Genomic DNA, 14,994 nt, shown 5'->3' with positions numbered 1-14,994 from the left:
GGGGGCGAGGGAAGGGCTGAGGGGAGGACCTTGCAACGCGGGGAGGGGCGGTGGGGCCAGACAGGGTGGGTAAAGACTGGGGAGCTGAGGGGCTCTGGGAGAGAGGGGAGGAGATAAGAACTGAGATCGCGGGGGTGGGAAAGGCTCTTGGTGGCAACAGCCCTAGGAGACTCTAAGGGGGGCGTTCAGCCCGAGTTGGGAGGGGGGGAGTAAAGGTAGAGGGGGAGGGGAACTGGGAGTTGCAGTGGGGTGGCGGGGGCAGGCGGGAGGGTGGAACGACCGACTGCCTGGCTAGTGTGGGCACGGGGCCAGGGCGGGGAACGCCTCTCCCCACAGGGGGCGCTGTATGGGGGGGAGTGGTCATTGGGACTAGAGCCAGTGGAAATGCTTGTCGGTGTGGTGGGGGCTGTTCATGAGAAATCCAAGTGGGTGATGGGGTGTGTCTCAGAACCTATATAAGAAGGAATTCTGGCGAAGACCACCTCTTTTGCCCCTTCTTCTACCCCAAATCTACAGCCCACATCCAGTCATCCTCATGGACCCCAGTGACTTTCCCAGTCCGTTTGACCCATTGACCCTGCCAGAGAAGCCCCTGGCTGGAGACCTTCCAGTAGACATGGAATTTGGAGAGGATCTACTGGAATCCCAGACTGCCCCAACTCGAGGATGGGCGCCCCCTGGCCCTTCTCCATCCTCAGGAGCCCTGGACCTGCTTGATGCCCCTGCTGGCCTGGAAAAAGACCCTGGAGTCCTGGATGGAGCCACTGAGCTGCTGGGGCTGGGGGGGCTGCTCTATAAAGCCCCCTCTCCCCCAGAGGTGGACCATGGTCCTGAGGGGACCCTTGCTTGGGATGCAGGAGATCAGACCCTAGAGCCTGGACCAGGGGGCCAGACCCCTGAGGTGGTACCACCTGAGCCAGGGGCTGGGGCAAATCCCTCTTCACCACAGGGGTTACTAGAGCCTTTGGCTCCAGATTCGCCAATAACACTGCAGCACCCCCATATTGAAGAGGAGGAGACCACCAACGTAGCTACAGGGAGAAGGGGCTCCCCTGGGCAGGAGGAGGAGCTTCCCCAAGGGCAGCCACAGAGCCCAAATGGTCCCCCCAGCCCTTCAGTGGGAGAGACTCTGGGGGATGGAATCAACAGTTCTCAGACCAAACCTGGGGGCCCTAGCCCTCCTGCACACCCATCCTTGCCAGGTAGGTCACCTAATCAGCTGGAGAATCCAGGCTGGGGAGAGGGTAGGGGTAAGTAGGGGTGGTTGTGTGTCTGGGGAAAGCGTAAGGGAGGGGGAAGAGGGTGGACAGACAAGAGTAGGGATATGTATGGAGAAGGAGTTGGGAGCTTGGAAGGGAGGACGAGGGGCTGTGATGAAGATTAAGGAAAGTAGGGGTAGGGAGGCAGCTCAGTGGCTATGGGAGGGTAATAGGGGGGAGGTTTCAGGGGGTGGGTTGGGAAGAGTGGATTTGTTGGGAGAGGTTCCCTTTTTCTTACCCCAGGGGGCTGTTGTGCCAGGGTCCTTTCTTTACAATTTGGAGAGGACACCAGGCTTCTTGGTGCTAAGATCTTTCCAGCTGTTTTGTTCTAGAAGAGAGTGGGGTTTCTGGGTTGGATGAATGATAACTAGGTTCTGGAGCCACCAACAGCATAGTGATTTCAGGGGAATGGTAGAAATGCAGGGCCTGGAATTGTGTCTCTGATAGGGGAGGAAGAGCCTGGGCTTGAGAGGCTCTGATTTCCCCCCTCTTTCTGCCTAGTGGTGTGCCTCTCCCAGGTTGTGACCAGGGTCTTGGGGCTTATATAACCACCTGAGTCCAGGGGAACCTCTCCATACATAATGCTTCCTTTCCCCTTTGCTACCTTTGGGTGCTTGCATTTGTTGTCAGTGAACTATATAAGTTCTCTGATGAAAGACCTGTTATCTGTGTTTCCTTAACTCCCAATGATTGGGACAGAGGCTGGGGGGAAGGCTAAGATTTTTTTTTTTTAATGGAGAATAGCTGCCCCCTCCCCTCCCTTAGAACAGAGCTTGAGGTAACCCTGAGAGGGGCCCCAAGAAGCCACAGGCACTTGAGTTTTCCCTTTCAGTTTTGAGTATGTTCTTCCCCAGGAATGGAGGCACGGAGGTTGGGCCAGAGAGGGGGGTGGTGAGGGCAAGCTCAAGATTTAGGCTGTTTTCTGCTTCCTTTGCAGGAGATGGCCTGACTGGGAAGGCGAGTGAGAAGCCGCCTGAGAGGGTGAGGGGGGGAGGGGATTGGAAGGAGTCTGGTTCCCCCTATAGCTCTGGGAAGGACAGACCCTTCATTTTCCCTCCCAGATGTTGTTCTGGGGAGGGCTTGTGCAAGGAGAGTTAGGAGGAAGCGGGCGGGGGGGGGGGGAGCTCTTGTGTCTCCTGCTTCTTAAGGAGAAAGTCTAGCCTCCTTTTCTCCCCTCCTCTCAGTCCTGGGCTGAGGGTCCCTACTCTCCCTTCCCCCTCCCATCTCTGTACCCCCCCACACCCTGCACCAGTACAGCAGGCCCTTTAGCCTGCCCCTGGTGTCAGCTTTCCTCCCCTCCCATGTTTCCAAGGTGCAGAAGAGAAGCGAGCGCGTTAGAAGAGTAGAGCCTCCAAAACCCGAGGTTGTGGATTCCACTGAGAGCAGTGAGTAGGACTTGAGGAAGTGTGACCGAGTGGGATGTGGCGGGCCACAGATCTCCTGGCTCCCATAGTGCTGCGCCCTGCAGAGTGTGAAGTGCCTATCTCTGCTGTGGGTTGGCATGGGAACCAGGGGCAGTGGGGGAAATTGAAAACAACAGCAGCGAGAATGGAGTTTCCTGTTTCAGCCATGCCATCCCTGTCCTGAATCTTCTCACTCAGAGCCCTCCTGGGCCCTCCCAGGGAGAGTGCCACCAGTGGCTTAAGATGCCAGCATGATGCGGGTGGGGGCGCAGAGGAAATAACTAGGGGGATGGGGCTCATCCGAGGAGCCAGTATCTGCTGAGCTGCCCGTTGGTCAGAGGAGAGCTGGTCCAGTAGCTTTTGCTCATGGTCCGTGCCCCCACTTCCACAGTTCCAGTGTCAGATGAGGATTCTGATGCCATGGTAGATGACCCCAATGATGAGGACTTTGTGCCATTCCGGCCCCGGCGCTCCCCTCGCATGTCCCTACGCTCAAGCGTGGCACAAAGGGCCGGGCGCTCTGCGGTAGGCACCAAGATGACCTGTGCTCACTGCCGGACGCCACTGCAGAAGGGGCAGACCGCCTACCAGCGCAAGGGGCTGCCTCAGCTCTTCTGCTCTTCATCCTGTCTCACCACTTTCTCTAAGAAGCCTTCGGGCAAAAAGACCTGTACCTTCTGCAAGAAGTACGTGAAGGTCCTCAGGGTGCAGGGAGGGCAGGGATCAGGCCAGGAGTAACTAGTGATCCGGGGACTGTGGGCAAGAAGCTAGCAGAGTGGAACTGGGAGGGGGATCCGAGATTACTCGGCCCTGTGGTCATCGATCCCTGAGGAGGGGTGGGAGCCGATGAAACAAGAGGATGGTACTGAGTGAACATTCCAACCTGCTTCCACCTGCAGGGAGATCTGGAACACCAAGGACTCGGTTGTGGCACAGACTGGTTCAGGAGGCTCCTTCCATGAGTTCTGCACGTCCGTCTGTCTCTCCCTGTACGAGGCCCAGCAGCAGCGCCCAATCCCACAGTCTGGGGATCCTGCCGACGCCACTCGCTGCAGCATATGCCAGAAGACTGGAGAGGTGAGGAAGCTCAATGGGGGCTGATTTGCAGAGCCTGGCTAGCCCTGACCTGCCCCTGCCATCCTGGGGCTGCAGGGGCCAGGCCCTGTGGAAGAGGGGAGTGGGGAGGAAGGGCAGCCATCGTGAGGGAGCATATTCAAGGATAGAGCTTCTCCAGGATGTATGCAGCCGGCCTTCCTTGCCTCCCGGGACCTCACCATCAAGTCGGCAGCCCGATGTGCAGGTTGGGGGGTCCCTGGGCCCACTGTGTGCTGTGAAGGTCTAGGGTGAGGTGGGGCGGGCCGTCCTTGCTTCAGGGTGGGTGGTGGTGCCCAGGCCCTGGCTCAGGGTGTGTGTGTGTACGGCAGGTCCTGCACGAGGTCAGCAACGGCAGCGTGGTGCACCGGCTCTGCAGCGATTCTTGCTTCTCCAAATTCCGGGCCAACAAGGGACTGAAAACCAACTGTTGTGACCAGTGCGGGGCTTACATCTACACCAAGACCGGGAGCCCTGGCCCTGAGCTCCTCTTCCACGAGGGCCAACAAAAGCGGTTCTGCAACACAACCTGCTTGGGGGCGTACAAGAAGGTGGGGCCGAGGGAGTAGTGCATTAGAGGGCTGTGGACGGGGGTGCGGTTCCTGGGTGACAAATAAAGGTGCCTGATGGGTCGAGGGTTGGGAAGAATAAAACAAATAAAGGGGGTTTCAATTGTATCTGTTATGTTTTATTTTTGAAGCTGGCTGGTGGATACACAGGTCTTTGTTATATCATCATCTACCCTTTTTTTGTATGCCTGAAATATCTCATGTTTTAAAAAATTTAACAAATAAAAGCGAAGGGACAAATCCAGCCTCAGCCTCTCCTTCCCCATCCTCACAGAAAAACACACGTGTGTACCCATGTGTCTGGTGCAAGACCCTGTGTAAGAACTTTGAGATGCTATCACATGTGGATCGTAATGGCAAGACCAGCTTGTTCTGTACCCTGTGCTGTACCACCTCTTACAAAGTGAAGCAGGCAGGGCTCACTGGTAGGTGCAAAGCCCTCTTCTCTGAGACCCCTGCTGGCCTTCCTTCTACCTCCCGTACTCCCTTCTAAAGTGATCCCTGCTGCCCAACCTCAGCCCCGACCACATCTTCCCATGGATTTCCTGTTCCATCTCTGCACTGCCTTACACCTTCTGTGTGCTCTCTCTCTCTCTCTCCTTCTCTATCTCTCTCTCTCTCTTTCTATCTCTCTCTCTCTTTCTCCTTTTCTCTCTGTGCCCCAGGCCCTCCCCGACCCTGCAGCTTCTGCCGCCGCAGCCTCTCTGACCCCTGTTACTACAACAAGGTTGATCGCACAGTCTACCAGTTCTGCAGCCCCAGCTGCTGGACCAAGTTCCAGGTACTCCAAACCCTGGACCAGGGATGAAAGAAGGGTGTGGTGACACAGAGAGGGTATGAGAGTTGGGGCAGGTAGGCCCGGGCAGAACTAAGAACGAGCCTGACCCCCCCTCCCCACCGCCCCCACACACCTCCCTTACTTGTCTTCCTTCCCTCCAGCGCACAAGCCCTGAGGGGGGCATTCACCTGAGCTGTCACTACTGCCACAGCCTCTTCAGTGGCAAGCCTGAGGTCTTGGACTGGCAGGTAAGATCCCTACCCCCGCCGACATCCTGCCACATAGACCGGACAGCTGTCTGAAGGGGGCCTTCCCTCCACTTGGCTCTCGCCAGATCGGGATGTCACAGCTCTGTCCTCCCCGCCCTGTGCCCCTCATCTCAGGACCAGGTGTTCCAGTTCTGCTGCCGCGATTGCTGCGAGGACTTCAAGCGGCTCCGGGGTGTGGTGTCCCAGTGTGAGCATTGCCGGCAGGAGAAACTCCTGCATGAGAAACTCCGGTTCAGTGGGGTGGAGAAGAGCTTCTGCAGCGAAGGTAAGGAGGTGGGGAAAGGCGCAGAAGGGCCTGAAACTTCCAGCCAGAGAGGGTGGTGGGGGAAGGAGGAGGGCTTGCAATGTGGCACTTGGGGGGCGGTCGGGGGTCCTCTGGTCACTGTGTTGTCCTCCCCTCCCCCTCCGTCCGTCTCTCTGTCCATCCGGAGGCTTCAAGGTACGAGAGGCTGGTGGAGGTTTTAGGTGGACCACCTTGGAAAGGTTGGGCCTCCTGGCCATGGTGATCTCTGGGTCTCTGGACTCTCTCCTCTTGCCCTCTTCCCAGGCTGTGTGCTGCTGTACAAACAGGACTTCACCAAGAAGCTGGGGCTGTGCTGTATCACTTGTACCTACTGCTCCCAGACCTGCCAGCGTGGAGTCACCGAGCAGCTGGATGGCAGCACCTGGGACTTCTGCAGTGAGGACTGTAAGAGCAAGTACCTGCTGTGGTACTGCAAGGTAAGGGGGGCAGGACACTGGAAAGGAGGGAAGGGGCGCCAAGGGGCACAGGCTGTTACACTGGCTTCCGGGTGCGGGCCGATCTCCAGGGAGGGGGCTCTGGTTGGCCTGGCTTCTGAAGGGAGCAGCACGGCCTCTCCCAGGGCAAAGGGCCCAGCCCACTTTAGGGAGGCAGGTCTGACTGTCCTGTTGACGCCCCCCAGGCCGCCCGGTGCCACGCCTGTAAGCGCCAGGGGAAGCTGCTGGAGACCATCCACTGGCGTGGGCAGATCCGTCATTTCTGCAACCAACAGTGTCTGCTGCGCTTCTACAGCCAGCAGAACCAACCCAACTTGGATACCCAGAGCGGGCCTGAGAGCCTCCTGAACAGTGAGTGCTGGGCAGGGGGCACGCTCTGTTAGCAGTGGCCTGGACCCTTTTCACCCTAGGCCCAGCCCCTCTCTCCCTTCTCTCTTGCTTTCACCTCATCCTTGGCCAGACAGAGCTCCTTGTACTATATTCTTTTTCAGCTTCTGGACCGTGCGGGTACTAGGGGGAGCCTTGTTTCAAGGTCCCTAGAGTTCGAGTCTACTCGAACTGTATAAAGGATGTGTTTTGAGGGGATGGACACTGACCCAGGTGGGATGGGGCATGTGGGGGGCTGTGGTTAATTTTCAGAGAGCTGGAAGTGTCGGCATAAGCTCTACCTTTGAGGAGACCGAAGACTATTGTTCCTAGAATGTTACCTCAGTCTCTCCACTGCTTCAGGGGTACCAAACTTCCGAGGGACATCTGAGTGGAAGGTCTCCAATTGTGCGTCATTGGGGGAACTGTCTTTTGGTCTTCTTGGCAGCCAGGAGCAAAGAGCCTTCTTGGCCAGTGTTGCTGGGGCCTAGAGAAGACTACATCTAAGGATGGGGGGTGGTGAGGAGGGGATATTCTAGATCTCCCATTTGCATCTAGTGTGCCTTTCAGTGGAGCTCTTGTGGAACGGGGATGAGGAGAGCGGAGAGCAAGTTCCTCAGATGAGAGCATTCATTTGTTTTGATCTATAGGTCAGTCTCCCGAGTCGAAGCCCCAGGCACCATCTCAAACCAAAGTGGAGAACAGCAGTACAGTGAAGACCCCAGAGGAAAATGGGAATCTGGGCAAGGTCAGGGCAGAAGCCAAGGGGGTGGATGGCCTCAGAGGAGGGTATGCTGGTTGGCAGCTCTAACATTCCTTGGTCTCTGCAGATCCCTGCCAAGACCCGATCGGCTCCCGCTGCTTCCACCCCTCCTCCACCCCCGCCACCCCCAGCAACACCCCGCAAAAACAAAGCGGCCATGTGTAAACCACTGATGCAGAATCGGGGGGTCTCCTGCAAGGTGGAGATGAAGTCCAAAGGGAGTCAAACAGGTGAGCCAGGGTACCTAGACATCCCAGGCTACATTCCATAGTCCTAGGCCTCCAGCCCCGTGCCTGGGAACTGGACAGGGGGTTTATGAGATGGCTGAAGCATTGTGCACATGGTTGTCCCGGTATTCTCGAGTTGTCTCTCAACCTCTGGTTCTAGGGCAGTTTTGTGACACTGAGCACATGTTAGAGCTTTCGGGGTAGAGGGGGACAGGCAAGCGTCAGGCTCTGGGCCAGATGTGGTACATCTAGCAGAGGCTCTGAGAAGACCCCTTTCTTGTCAACAGAAGAGTGGAAGCCACAGGTGATAGTGCTGCCCATCCCAGTGCCCATCTTTGTGCCAGTGCCTATGCATCTGTACTGCCAGAAAGTCCCGGTGCCTTTCTCCATGCCCATCCCGGTAAGTTTCCCTGCCCTTCCTGGTGTGGTCTCCTTTACCCTTTCAGGATTGAGACCCATGCTCCCCGCCTCCCCCCCTTAGTCTCATCAGCTGTCCCTCTCATTCTCTGGGGTGGTTGTTGGTGTTCAGTTGGGATTCCTGCCTCCAGGTGCCTGTGCCCATGTTCCTGCCCACCACCTTGGAGAGCACAGACAAGATTGTGGAGACCATTGAGGAGCTGAAGGTGAAGATCCCTTCCAACCCCTTGGAGGCCGACATCCTGGCTATGGCAGAAATGATTGCAGAGGCTGAGGAGTTAGACAAGGCCTCATCTGACCTTTGTGGTACGCCATGGGAGGTGGTGATGAGGGAGACAGGGTGCTACTGGCCTGTGTCAGCCTAAGGGGGAGGAGTGTGGTAATCTTGGTGCCTTAGAAGGACTGGGGAGTAGTTGGGATTAGCCCCTGAAGGCCTGTGAGGGTGCTAGGCAGGAGCTGCAGTGACCAAGCCACCTTCCCTGTCCCCCAGATCTTGTGAGCAACCAGAGTGCAGAGGGGCTTCTGGAAGACTGTGACCTGTTTGGGCCAGCTAGAGATGATGTCCTGGCCATGGCCGTCAAGATGGCCAATGTCTTGGATGAGCCTGGGCAAGACTTGGAGGCGGACTTCCCCAAGAGTGAGTGGGACTTGAAGTGTGTCCACTGTGTGCAGTAGCATTTGTGCCAAGAGGCATGAAGTGTCCCTTGTGATCTGAGCATGACCCCAAAACAGTGCTCCTTGTGACCCTGTGACAGAAGGTTCTCACAGGGACTAGTGCCAGAGATACCGGGACAGGCGCACTGTTTTGCAGTTGTGTCTAGCTTTTGTTTAATCGCGGCAGAACACATAACATAAAATTTATCATCTTAACCGTGTTTAAGCATGCAGTTCGGTAGCGTTACGAACATTCCCATCATTGTGAGTTTTTGCATTTATGTGCCTCGGAGCGTGTTCTTGGTACAACTTTGCTGCTTCCTACCGAGTACAGTAAGGCTGTATAGGAGTCTCATCTCCAGTCAAGTGGCCAAGTGGCAGGGGTAGGGTGTGAGGACCACAGGGTTGAGATCTTAAAAAAATTGATTTCTTCCTCCTTTCCTCTCTAACAGACCCTCTGGACATTAACCCAAGTGTAGACTTCCTCTTTGATTGTGGCCTGGTAGGGCCCGAGGATGTGTCTACTGAACAAGACCTTCCCCGCACCATGAGGAAGGTGAGGGCCAGGGCTGCTAAATCCACAGAAGGAGGAGGCTCAAAGAGTTTTTTTTTGGGGGGTGGGGGCGGTTCTTGTAGTCAAGCCGGTGGCCTTAGTTTGACTTTCCTAACCTCCGTTGTCTGCCACTGTGAGTACCAAGAAATAGCCACACTTTCTCTCTTCACGAGGTCACCAGGGCCATTTCTGGGGCTCTGTGCTGTGGAAGCTCGCTGCGTTCTTACATCAGGCCCTTGCTTCCCCAGTGGTCAATACTATCCTGACTGGCTTCCGTGGTGCCCCTGGCCCTGCTTCTGCCACCCCTTTCCTTTCTCTTCCCCTCCAGGGTCAAAAGCGGCTGGTGCTTTCGGAGAGCTGTTCCCGGGATTCCATGAGCAGCCAGCCTAGCTGTACTGGACTCAACTATTCATATGGTGTCAATGCTTGGAAGTGCTGGGTGCAGTCAAAATATGCCAATGGAGAAACCAGCAAGGGGGATGAACTGCGCTTTGGCCGTAAGTATGGGGTGGGGGTGGGGAGGAAGGTACCCCGTGCTCAGGGGAGGGGCCCCCACCCATTTACCTAAAACACAGGGCCCCCTCGATGTGGGGAGAGGAGGAGGGCCAGGGCTGCAGTTCAGCTGAGGATGTGAGGATGTCTAGGGGTGATAAGGCCGTGATCACCGAAGGGTGTCCTGTGAAGATGGGGAGGAGTTGCAAAATAAGGGGAGAGGCTGTCTAGGTTTAAAGGCTGTGGGCTTTTTTTTTTTTTTTTTGTAATGGGTGGGTTTGTTCTGGAGCTGGATGCACTAAGGGATGAAGGGATTAATGATGGAGCTAAATGAAATTCTCCACGTGGAGTTCTCTTAATCTCATCTACCTCCACTGTGTATCACTACAGCCAAACCTATGCGTATCAAAGAGGATATTCTGGCCTGCTCAGCTGCTGAACTCAACTACGGTCTGGCCCAGTTTGTGAGAGAAATCACTCGACCCAACGGTGAACGATACGAACCTGACAGTATCTACTATCTGTGTCTCGGCATCCAGCAGGTATCCCTGGCACGCCGCCTCGCTTGCCGTCACTCTCAACATAGCAGGCAGGATCCCACCGTAAATGACTCTGTCCCGGCCCCTGTTCTTCACCCTGCCTCCTACCCTGAGCAGGTCCCCTTGGTAATCCTCCAGAACCATTCTAGGAAGGGAAAGATGGGTAGAGCTGAACTCTTTGGGTGGTGGGGTGATGTGTAGTTTCCCCTGCAAGAGGTCGGCCGCATGTTGTCTGACGAAGGAGGCTGGGCTTGTGAAGAACCAGCGACAACACAGCTCCCCAAACTTCCTCCTCTTCCAGCAGGGCCCCGGTATCTCAGAGTGGGGGGGTATCCCTGGAGAAAAGTACTCTGGGTCACCTAATCAAGCAGCGCTTTCCCATTGCCTCCTCATTATCAAGGTTGCCATGCTCGGGGCCTTTGGCATCACGTCTTTCCTCCAGAACCTAGAGTCTAGCTTTCTGTGCATGTTTTTCTTTCTTCAGTACTTGCTGGAAAACAATCGAATGGTGAACATTTTCACAGACCTTTACTACCTGACTTTCGTTCAAGAACTCAACAAGTCTCTGAGTACCTGGCAGCCCACACTCCTCCCCAACAGTAAGGGACAGGGACCTTGCAACCCCTCTGCCCTCTTCTCCATGCTTTCAGTACACCGTTCCAAGAGCCCTGGGCTGTTTGGTCTGCCACTCTTCACAAAGTGTCTGAGGGCAGGAGTTACGTCCCTGGGGGGGCCTCGGGGTTGAGAGCTAGAGGGGCCAGAGCCCCCATCCTTGAACACGACCTAGGTCTAGGTCTGAAAAAGGTGGCTTGGGTTTTGGTGGTGAGTGAAGAAAGAAGAGAAGGCACTGTGGGACTCCTTGGGGTTTACATCTCCCTGCCTGTAACTCGAGGGTGGTAAGAGAAGCTCCAAGTGCAAGTGGAAACCATTTAAAAAGCCCAGTTCACTGTCTACTGTAGCAGGGTGTCTGCGTTCTCTGTGCAGTTGTCACTTACTGGCCAGCGATGGGGTGGGAAATGCTCGTGAGCGGGGTGTCTGGGATCGGAAGTGGCTGGGTGGGGGTGTTTGATCACTCCTGACTGGCGTCTTCCCCTTGACCATTGCAGATACGGTGTTCTCCCGCGTGGAGGAAGAGCACCTGTGGGAGTGTAAGCAGCTCGGGGTCTACTCACCCTTTGTCCTCCTCAACACCCTCATGTTCTTCAACACTAAGTTTTTTGGGCTCCAGACAGCCGAGGAACACATGCAGCTCTCCTTCACCAACGTGGTGCGGCAGTCCCGCAAGTGTACCACCCCTCGGGGCACCACCAAGGTGGTGAGCATCCGCTACTATGCCCCCGTCCGCCAGAGGAAAGGGCGAGGTACGAGGCTATCCCCCGACCCCTTTATCTTTCCCCCTCCCTGCTTTCCCCTCTCAGGCCCCTCCATGACTGCTGGCTTGGCCCTCTCCTTGTCTTCCCTACCCCTTCCATTCCTGTGTTTGCCAAAAAGGCGAAAATAGCCAGTCCTGCAATCTGCTAGGCAGTGGCTCTTGCAGAAATAGGAGGTCACTCAGCTGCCTGTATCCTGCTCCCCTCCTTTTCCTTTTCCTTTTCCTTTTTCTTTTTCTTTTTCTTTTTCTTTTTCTTTTTCTTTTTCTCTCTTTCTCTTTCTTTCTCTTTCTTTTATTTACTTATTTTTAAAGAAATATTTCTTTGTGACCTTTTTTTAAGTTTATTTGTTTATTTTTGAGAAAGAGACAATGTGAGTGGGAGAGGGGCAGAGAGAGGGGGAGAGAGAGAATCCCAAGCAGGCTCTGCACTGTCAGCACAGAGGCCAATGTGGGGCTCGAACTCATGAACCATGAGATCATGAGTTGAGCCAAAACCAAGAGTCGGATGCTTAACTGACTGAGCCACCCAGGTGCCCCTCTTTTTTTTTTTTAAGCTCAGTCTTTTTTTTTTAGAGGTTTATTTATTTTTGAGACAGAGAGAGAGTGAGCAGTCAAGGGGTGGAAAGAGGGAGACAGAGGATCCGAAGTAAGCTCTGGGCTGACAGCAGAAAGCCCAACATGGGGCACCAGCTCCTGAACTGTGAGATCATGACCTGAGCTGAAGTTGGATGCTTAACTGACTGAGCCACCCAGGCGCCTGGTGACTTTCCTCCTTTCAAGGCAATGTACTTTCTTGGGGTGGATGGTAGACAAGTAGGAAGCTGCTGGGTGTGTTCAACTGTGGGGGAGAGTTGACAGGGTGAATAAGAGGCTTTCCCTGGTTCTGTGCTGCTGGGTGTGACAAACTGCACCTTGGTTTCCATTCTGGCCCTGGAGTCCCGTGCCATCTGAGTGCAGTTCCCAAAGTCTCTTCTCTGGACCTGAGCCTCTGCCTGGGCTGAGGTACTGGGGGCTGGGACCATTGCTGTTTCCCTGTCCCGGAAGGCTAGCCCAACCTTGCCATAGGGTCTGTTTTGTCAGTATGCATGCAAAGCTTCTGAGATGACGTCTTCAGGAAATCATTTTGGGGAGATTATAAAGGGAGACCTTGGCAGTGAGAACCAGGGAGGCCCACAGAACAACTCCCTCCCCCCCCCACTGTCACAGGACCTGTTTGCTTGACGTGGGGAGACTGACCGACCCTTCTTCTGCCTTTATTTCTCTGTGAGACTGTATTTGGTGTCCTGAGGCCTTCCCCCTGTGCCCTGGACTGTGCTCTTGGAAGTGGTTCATTGAGGCTGTGCTTGTAGTGACTCTGGGTCATTTGCCTCATCTGCAGACACGGGCCCTGGGAAACGGAAGAGAGAAGAAGAAGCTCCTATCTTAGAGCAGCGTGAGAACCGCATGAATCCCCTCCGCTGCCCCGTCAAGTTCTACGAATTCTATCTCTCAAAATGGTGAGTTGGAAGCTTTGCAGGCGTGGCATTAGCATGGGGACCCAGGGAATCTACTTTGCCCTGGTAATTGATCTCTGTCCTCCCACCCCTCCCCCCACCCACCTCGCCACTATTATAGCCCTGAAAGCCTCCGGACTCGCAACGATGTGTTCTACCTGCAACCTGAGCGGTCCTGCATCGCCGAGTCACCTCTGTGGTATTCCGTGATCCCCATGGACCGCAGCATGTTGGAGAGTATGCTCAATCGCATTCTGGCTGTGCGTGAGATTTACGAGGAGCTGGGTCGTCCTGGGGAGGAAGACCTGGACTGAGCCCATGTGCTATCCGTGTCTGTCTTTCACACCAACATCTGGCCTGGGGCCATGTCCCACAGGGCGACTGGCCCAGGAACCAATGCTACTCATCCTGAAGGGCCCTGACTGCCCTTCTCTACTCATCCATTCCCTGCCTTCCCTAGGAACCCCTGGCTCTTACCTTCTTCCACACCACTTGACAACCACAGGGCCCCAGTCCTCTGCACCCAGGGGCTGGTCTCCCAGCGATGGGCAAAACCCAGCTTGGCCATTTCCTTTATGCTTCAGAGTGAACCCCTTCTCCTGGGGGCCCAACTCTGGGTGGAGTGTTGAGAGCTCTGGTGATCCTGTTGGCTTTGGGTTTCCTGACCCATCCCATGTAGGTAAAGCTCCCTGTTCCTAGGTTTGGCCAAGGGAAGAACCCAGCTGCCTTCTTTGCCCTGTGCCCATCCCCTCCTTTTGCTCTTCCCCAGTACCACGCTAGAGGGTCTTGTATGGATGATGGGAAAGAAAGTATGGCAGTAATGAGGGGACCATTTACCTAAACCACAGAGCTTAGATGCTCTTCCCCTCCCATGAGATAACTAGTTGTTGGAATCCCCGTGCCACCACACTCCCCCTCCCCACCCCTGCAAGCACCAGCCCTTGGTGCCTCCATTTAAAAAACTTCCAAATGCTTTCTTTCCCTCAAAGGCAGAAGATGACTCTAAGTGTGGGGAACTGACTCCTGTCCCCTTGGTTTATGTGTTTGTCGCTCTCTGCCGTCTTAGGTTGGCATGAGCCATGGTGTCAACATGCTTAGCCCCCTTCTGTAACTGCCTCCCTTTAGTTCAATGGACAGAGTTTCCCAAGGCAAAAACTACCTTCTGACTTGGATTGGGGCTGGGTTTCCCCACTCGTGTTCTCCCCCCATCATAAGAGCCAGGCCAAGCCTGTGGGGGCCCTGGGTCATACAGGATGGGATGTGTGGTCAAAGGATAGGTGAAGAACTGTGGGCATGGGTCCTGTGCCCACTGCCTACATCTCTCTTCCCCATCTTGCCTTCATAGTTCCAGAAAACTATTAGCGTCCAGCAAAGGGGGTACCCAGTTCTTTCCCTGTTGGCTTTGCTGTTCCCCAGCCTCCTTTTTGTGTTTTTATAACTGTTACCAGTTTAGCCACTGTTTAAATTGTATATATTGTTCTGAGGCGCCTGGCCTGTCCCTTCAGTGAGCCATGCCCACCCTTGTGTTGTAGTGAGAAGCTGTTGTCACAACTAACCTCTGTCTCTGGAATTGTTTGTTTCAAATAAAGAGTTAAAATTGTCCTTTGCCTTCTCTGGGGGAGGGAGAGCGGTATCAGGAGAGGTGGGGGCCTTAGTGGACCAGTGCCAGACCACTTCAAACTCTCAAGGGAGTAAAGAAGTGAGATGTCCCACCTCAGTTTCAAGAATCATTTTTACCTGCCTCGCTGAATGAATCCACTAGGAAATATGGTCTTTTTATTTTCTTTCATTTTTTGAAAATTTACTCATTTTGAGAGAGAGAGAGAGCGCGAATGGGGGAGGGGCAGAGAGAGAGGAGAGAGAATCTCAAGTAGGTGCAGAGCCCGATGCGGGGCTCAGAGTCACAAACCATGAGATCATGACCTGAGCTGTAACCAAGAGTTGGACGCCCAACCAACTGAGCCACCCAGGTGCCCCACGGTCCTTTTTTTTTTTTTTTTTAATTTTTTT

At 54.9% G+C, this 14,994-nt stretch overlaps 1 protein-coding gene across 3 annotated transcripts in view; it reads left to right on the top strand.

Annotated features, from left to right (window-relative positions):
• Positions 1-14,585, top strand: part of ZMYM3 (zinc finger MYM-type containing 3) — a 15,577-nt gene extending 992 nt beyond the window's left edge. The window contains exons 2-25 of one of the 3 annotated variants that reach the window (XM_040467844.1): positions 517-1,202; positions 2,197-2,240; positions 2,572-2,644; positions 3,054-3,348; positions 3,562-3,739; positions 4,087-4,305; positions 4,598-4,748; positions 4,989-5,104; positions 5,263-5,349; positions 5,485-5,635; positions 5,918-6,090; positions 6,294-6,459; positions 7,125-7,222; positions 7,305-7,467; positions 7,752-7,864; positions 8,013-8,187; positions 8,372-8,518; positions 8,988-9,091; positions 9,417-9,585; positions 9,971-10,122; positions 10,604-10,718; positions 11,226-11,480; positions 12,870-12,987; positions 13,106-14,585. In XM_040467844.1, the coding sequence (XP_040323778.1) occupies positions 536-1,202; positions 2,197-2,240; positions 2,572-2,644; positions 3,054-3,348; positions 3,562-3,739; positions 4,087-4,305; positions 4,598-4,748; positions 4,989-5,104; positions 5,263-5,349; positions 5,485-5,635; positions 5,918-6,090; positions 6,294-6,459; positions 7,125-7,222; positions 7,305-7,467; positions 7,752-7,864; positions 8,013-8,187; positions 8,372-8,518; positions 8,988-9,091; positions 9,417-9,585; positions 9,971-10,122; positions 10,604-10,718; positions 11,226-11,480; positions 12,870-12,987; positions 13,106-13,298 (4,122 nt within the window). In that variant the 5' untranslated portion in view covers positions 517-535 and the 3' untranslated portion in view covers positions 13,299-14,585. Of the gene's footprint in view, positions 1-508; positions 1,203-2,196; positions 2,241-2,571; positions 2,645-3,053; positions 3,349-3,561; positions 3,740-4,086; positions 4,306-4,597; positions 4,749-4,988; positions 5,105-5,262; positions 5,350-5,484; positions 5,636-5,917; positions 6,091-6,293; positions 6,460-7,124; positions 7,223-7,304; positions 7,468-7,751; positions 7,865-8,012; positions 8,188-8,371; positions 8,519-8,987; positions 9,092-9,416; positions 9,586-9,970; positions 10,123-10,603; positions 10,719-11,225; positions 11,481-12,869; positions 12,988-13,105 lie in introns of all 3 variants that reach the window. The other 2 variants (XM_040467846.1, XM_040467843.1) reach the window with 2 other exon arrangements.
• Positions 14,586-14,994: the final 409 nt, after the last annotated feature.

Source organism: Herpailurus yagouaroundi, unplaced genomic scaffold (genome assembly GCF_014898765.1).
Source record: "Herpailurus yagouaroundi ecotype Mexico unplaced genomic scaffold, PumYag 67569, whole genome shotgun sequence".
NCBI lineage: Eukaryota > Metazoa > Chordata > Mammalia > Carnivora > Felidae > Herpailurus > Herpailurus yagouaroundi.
The sequence above is the reverse complement of the archived record's forward strand: the minus strand, read 5'-3'. Positions and strand labels throughout refer to the sequence as shown.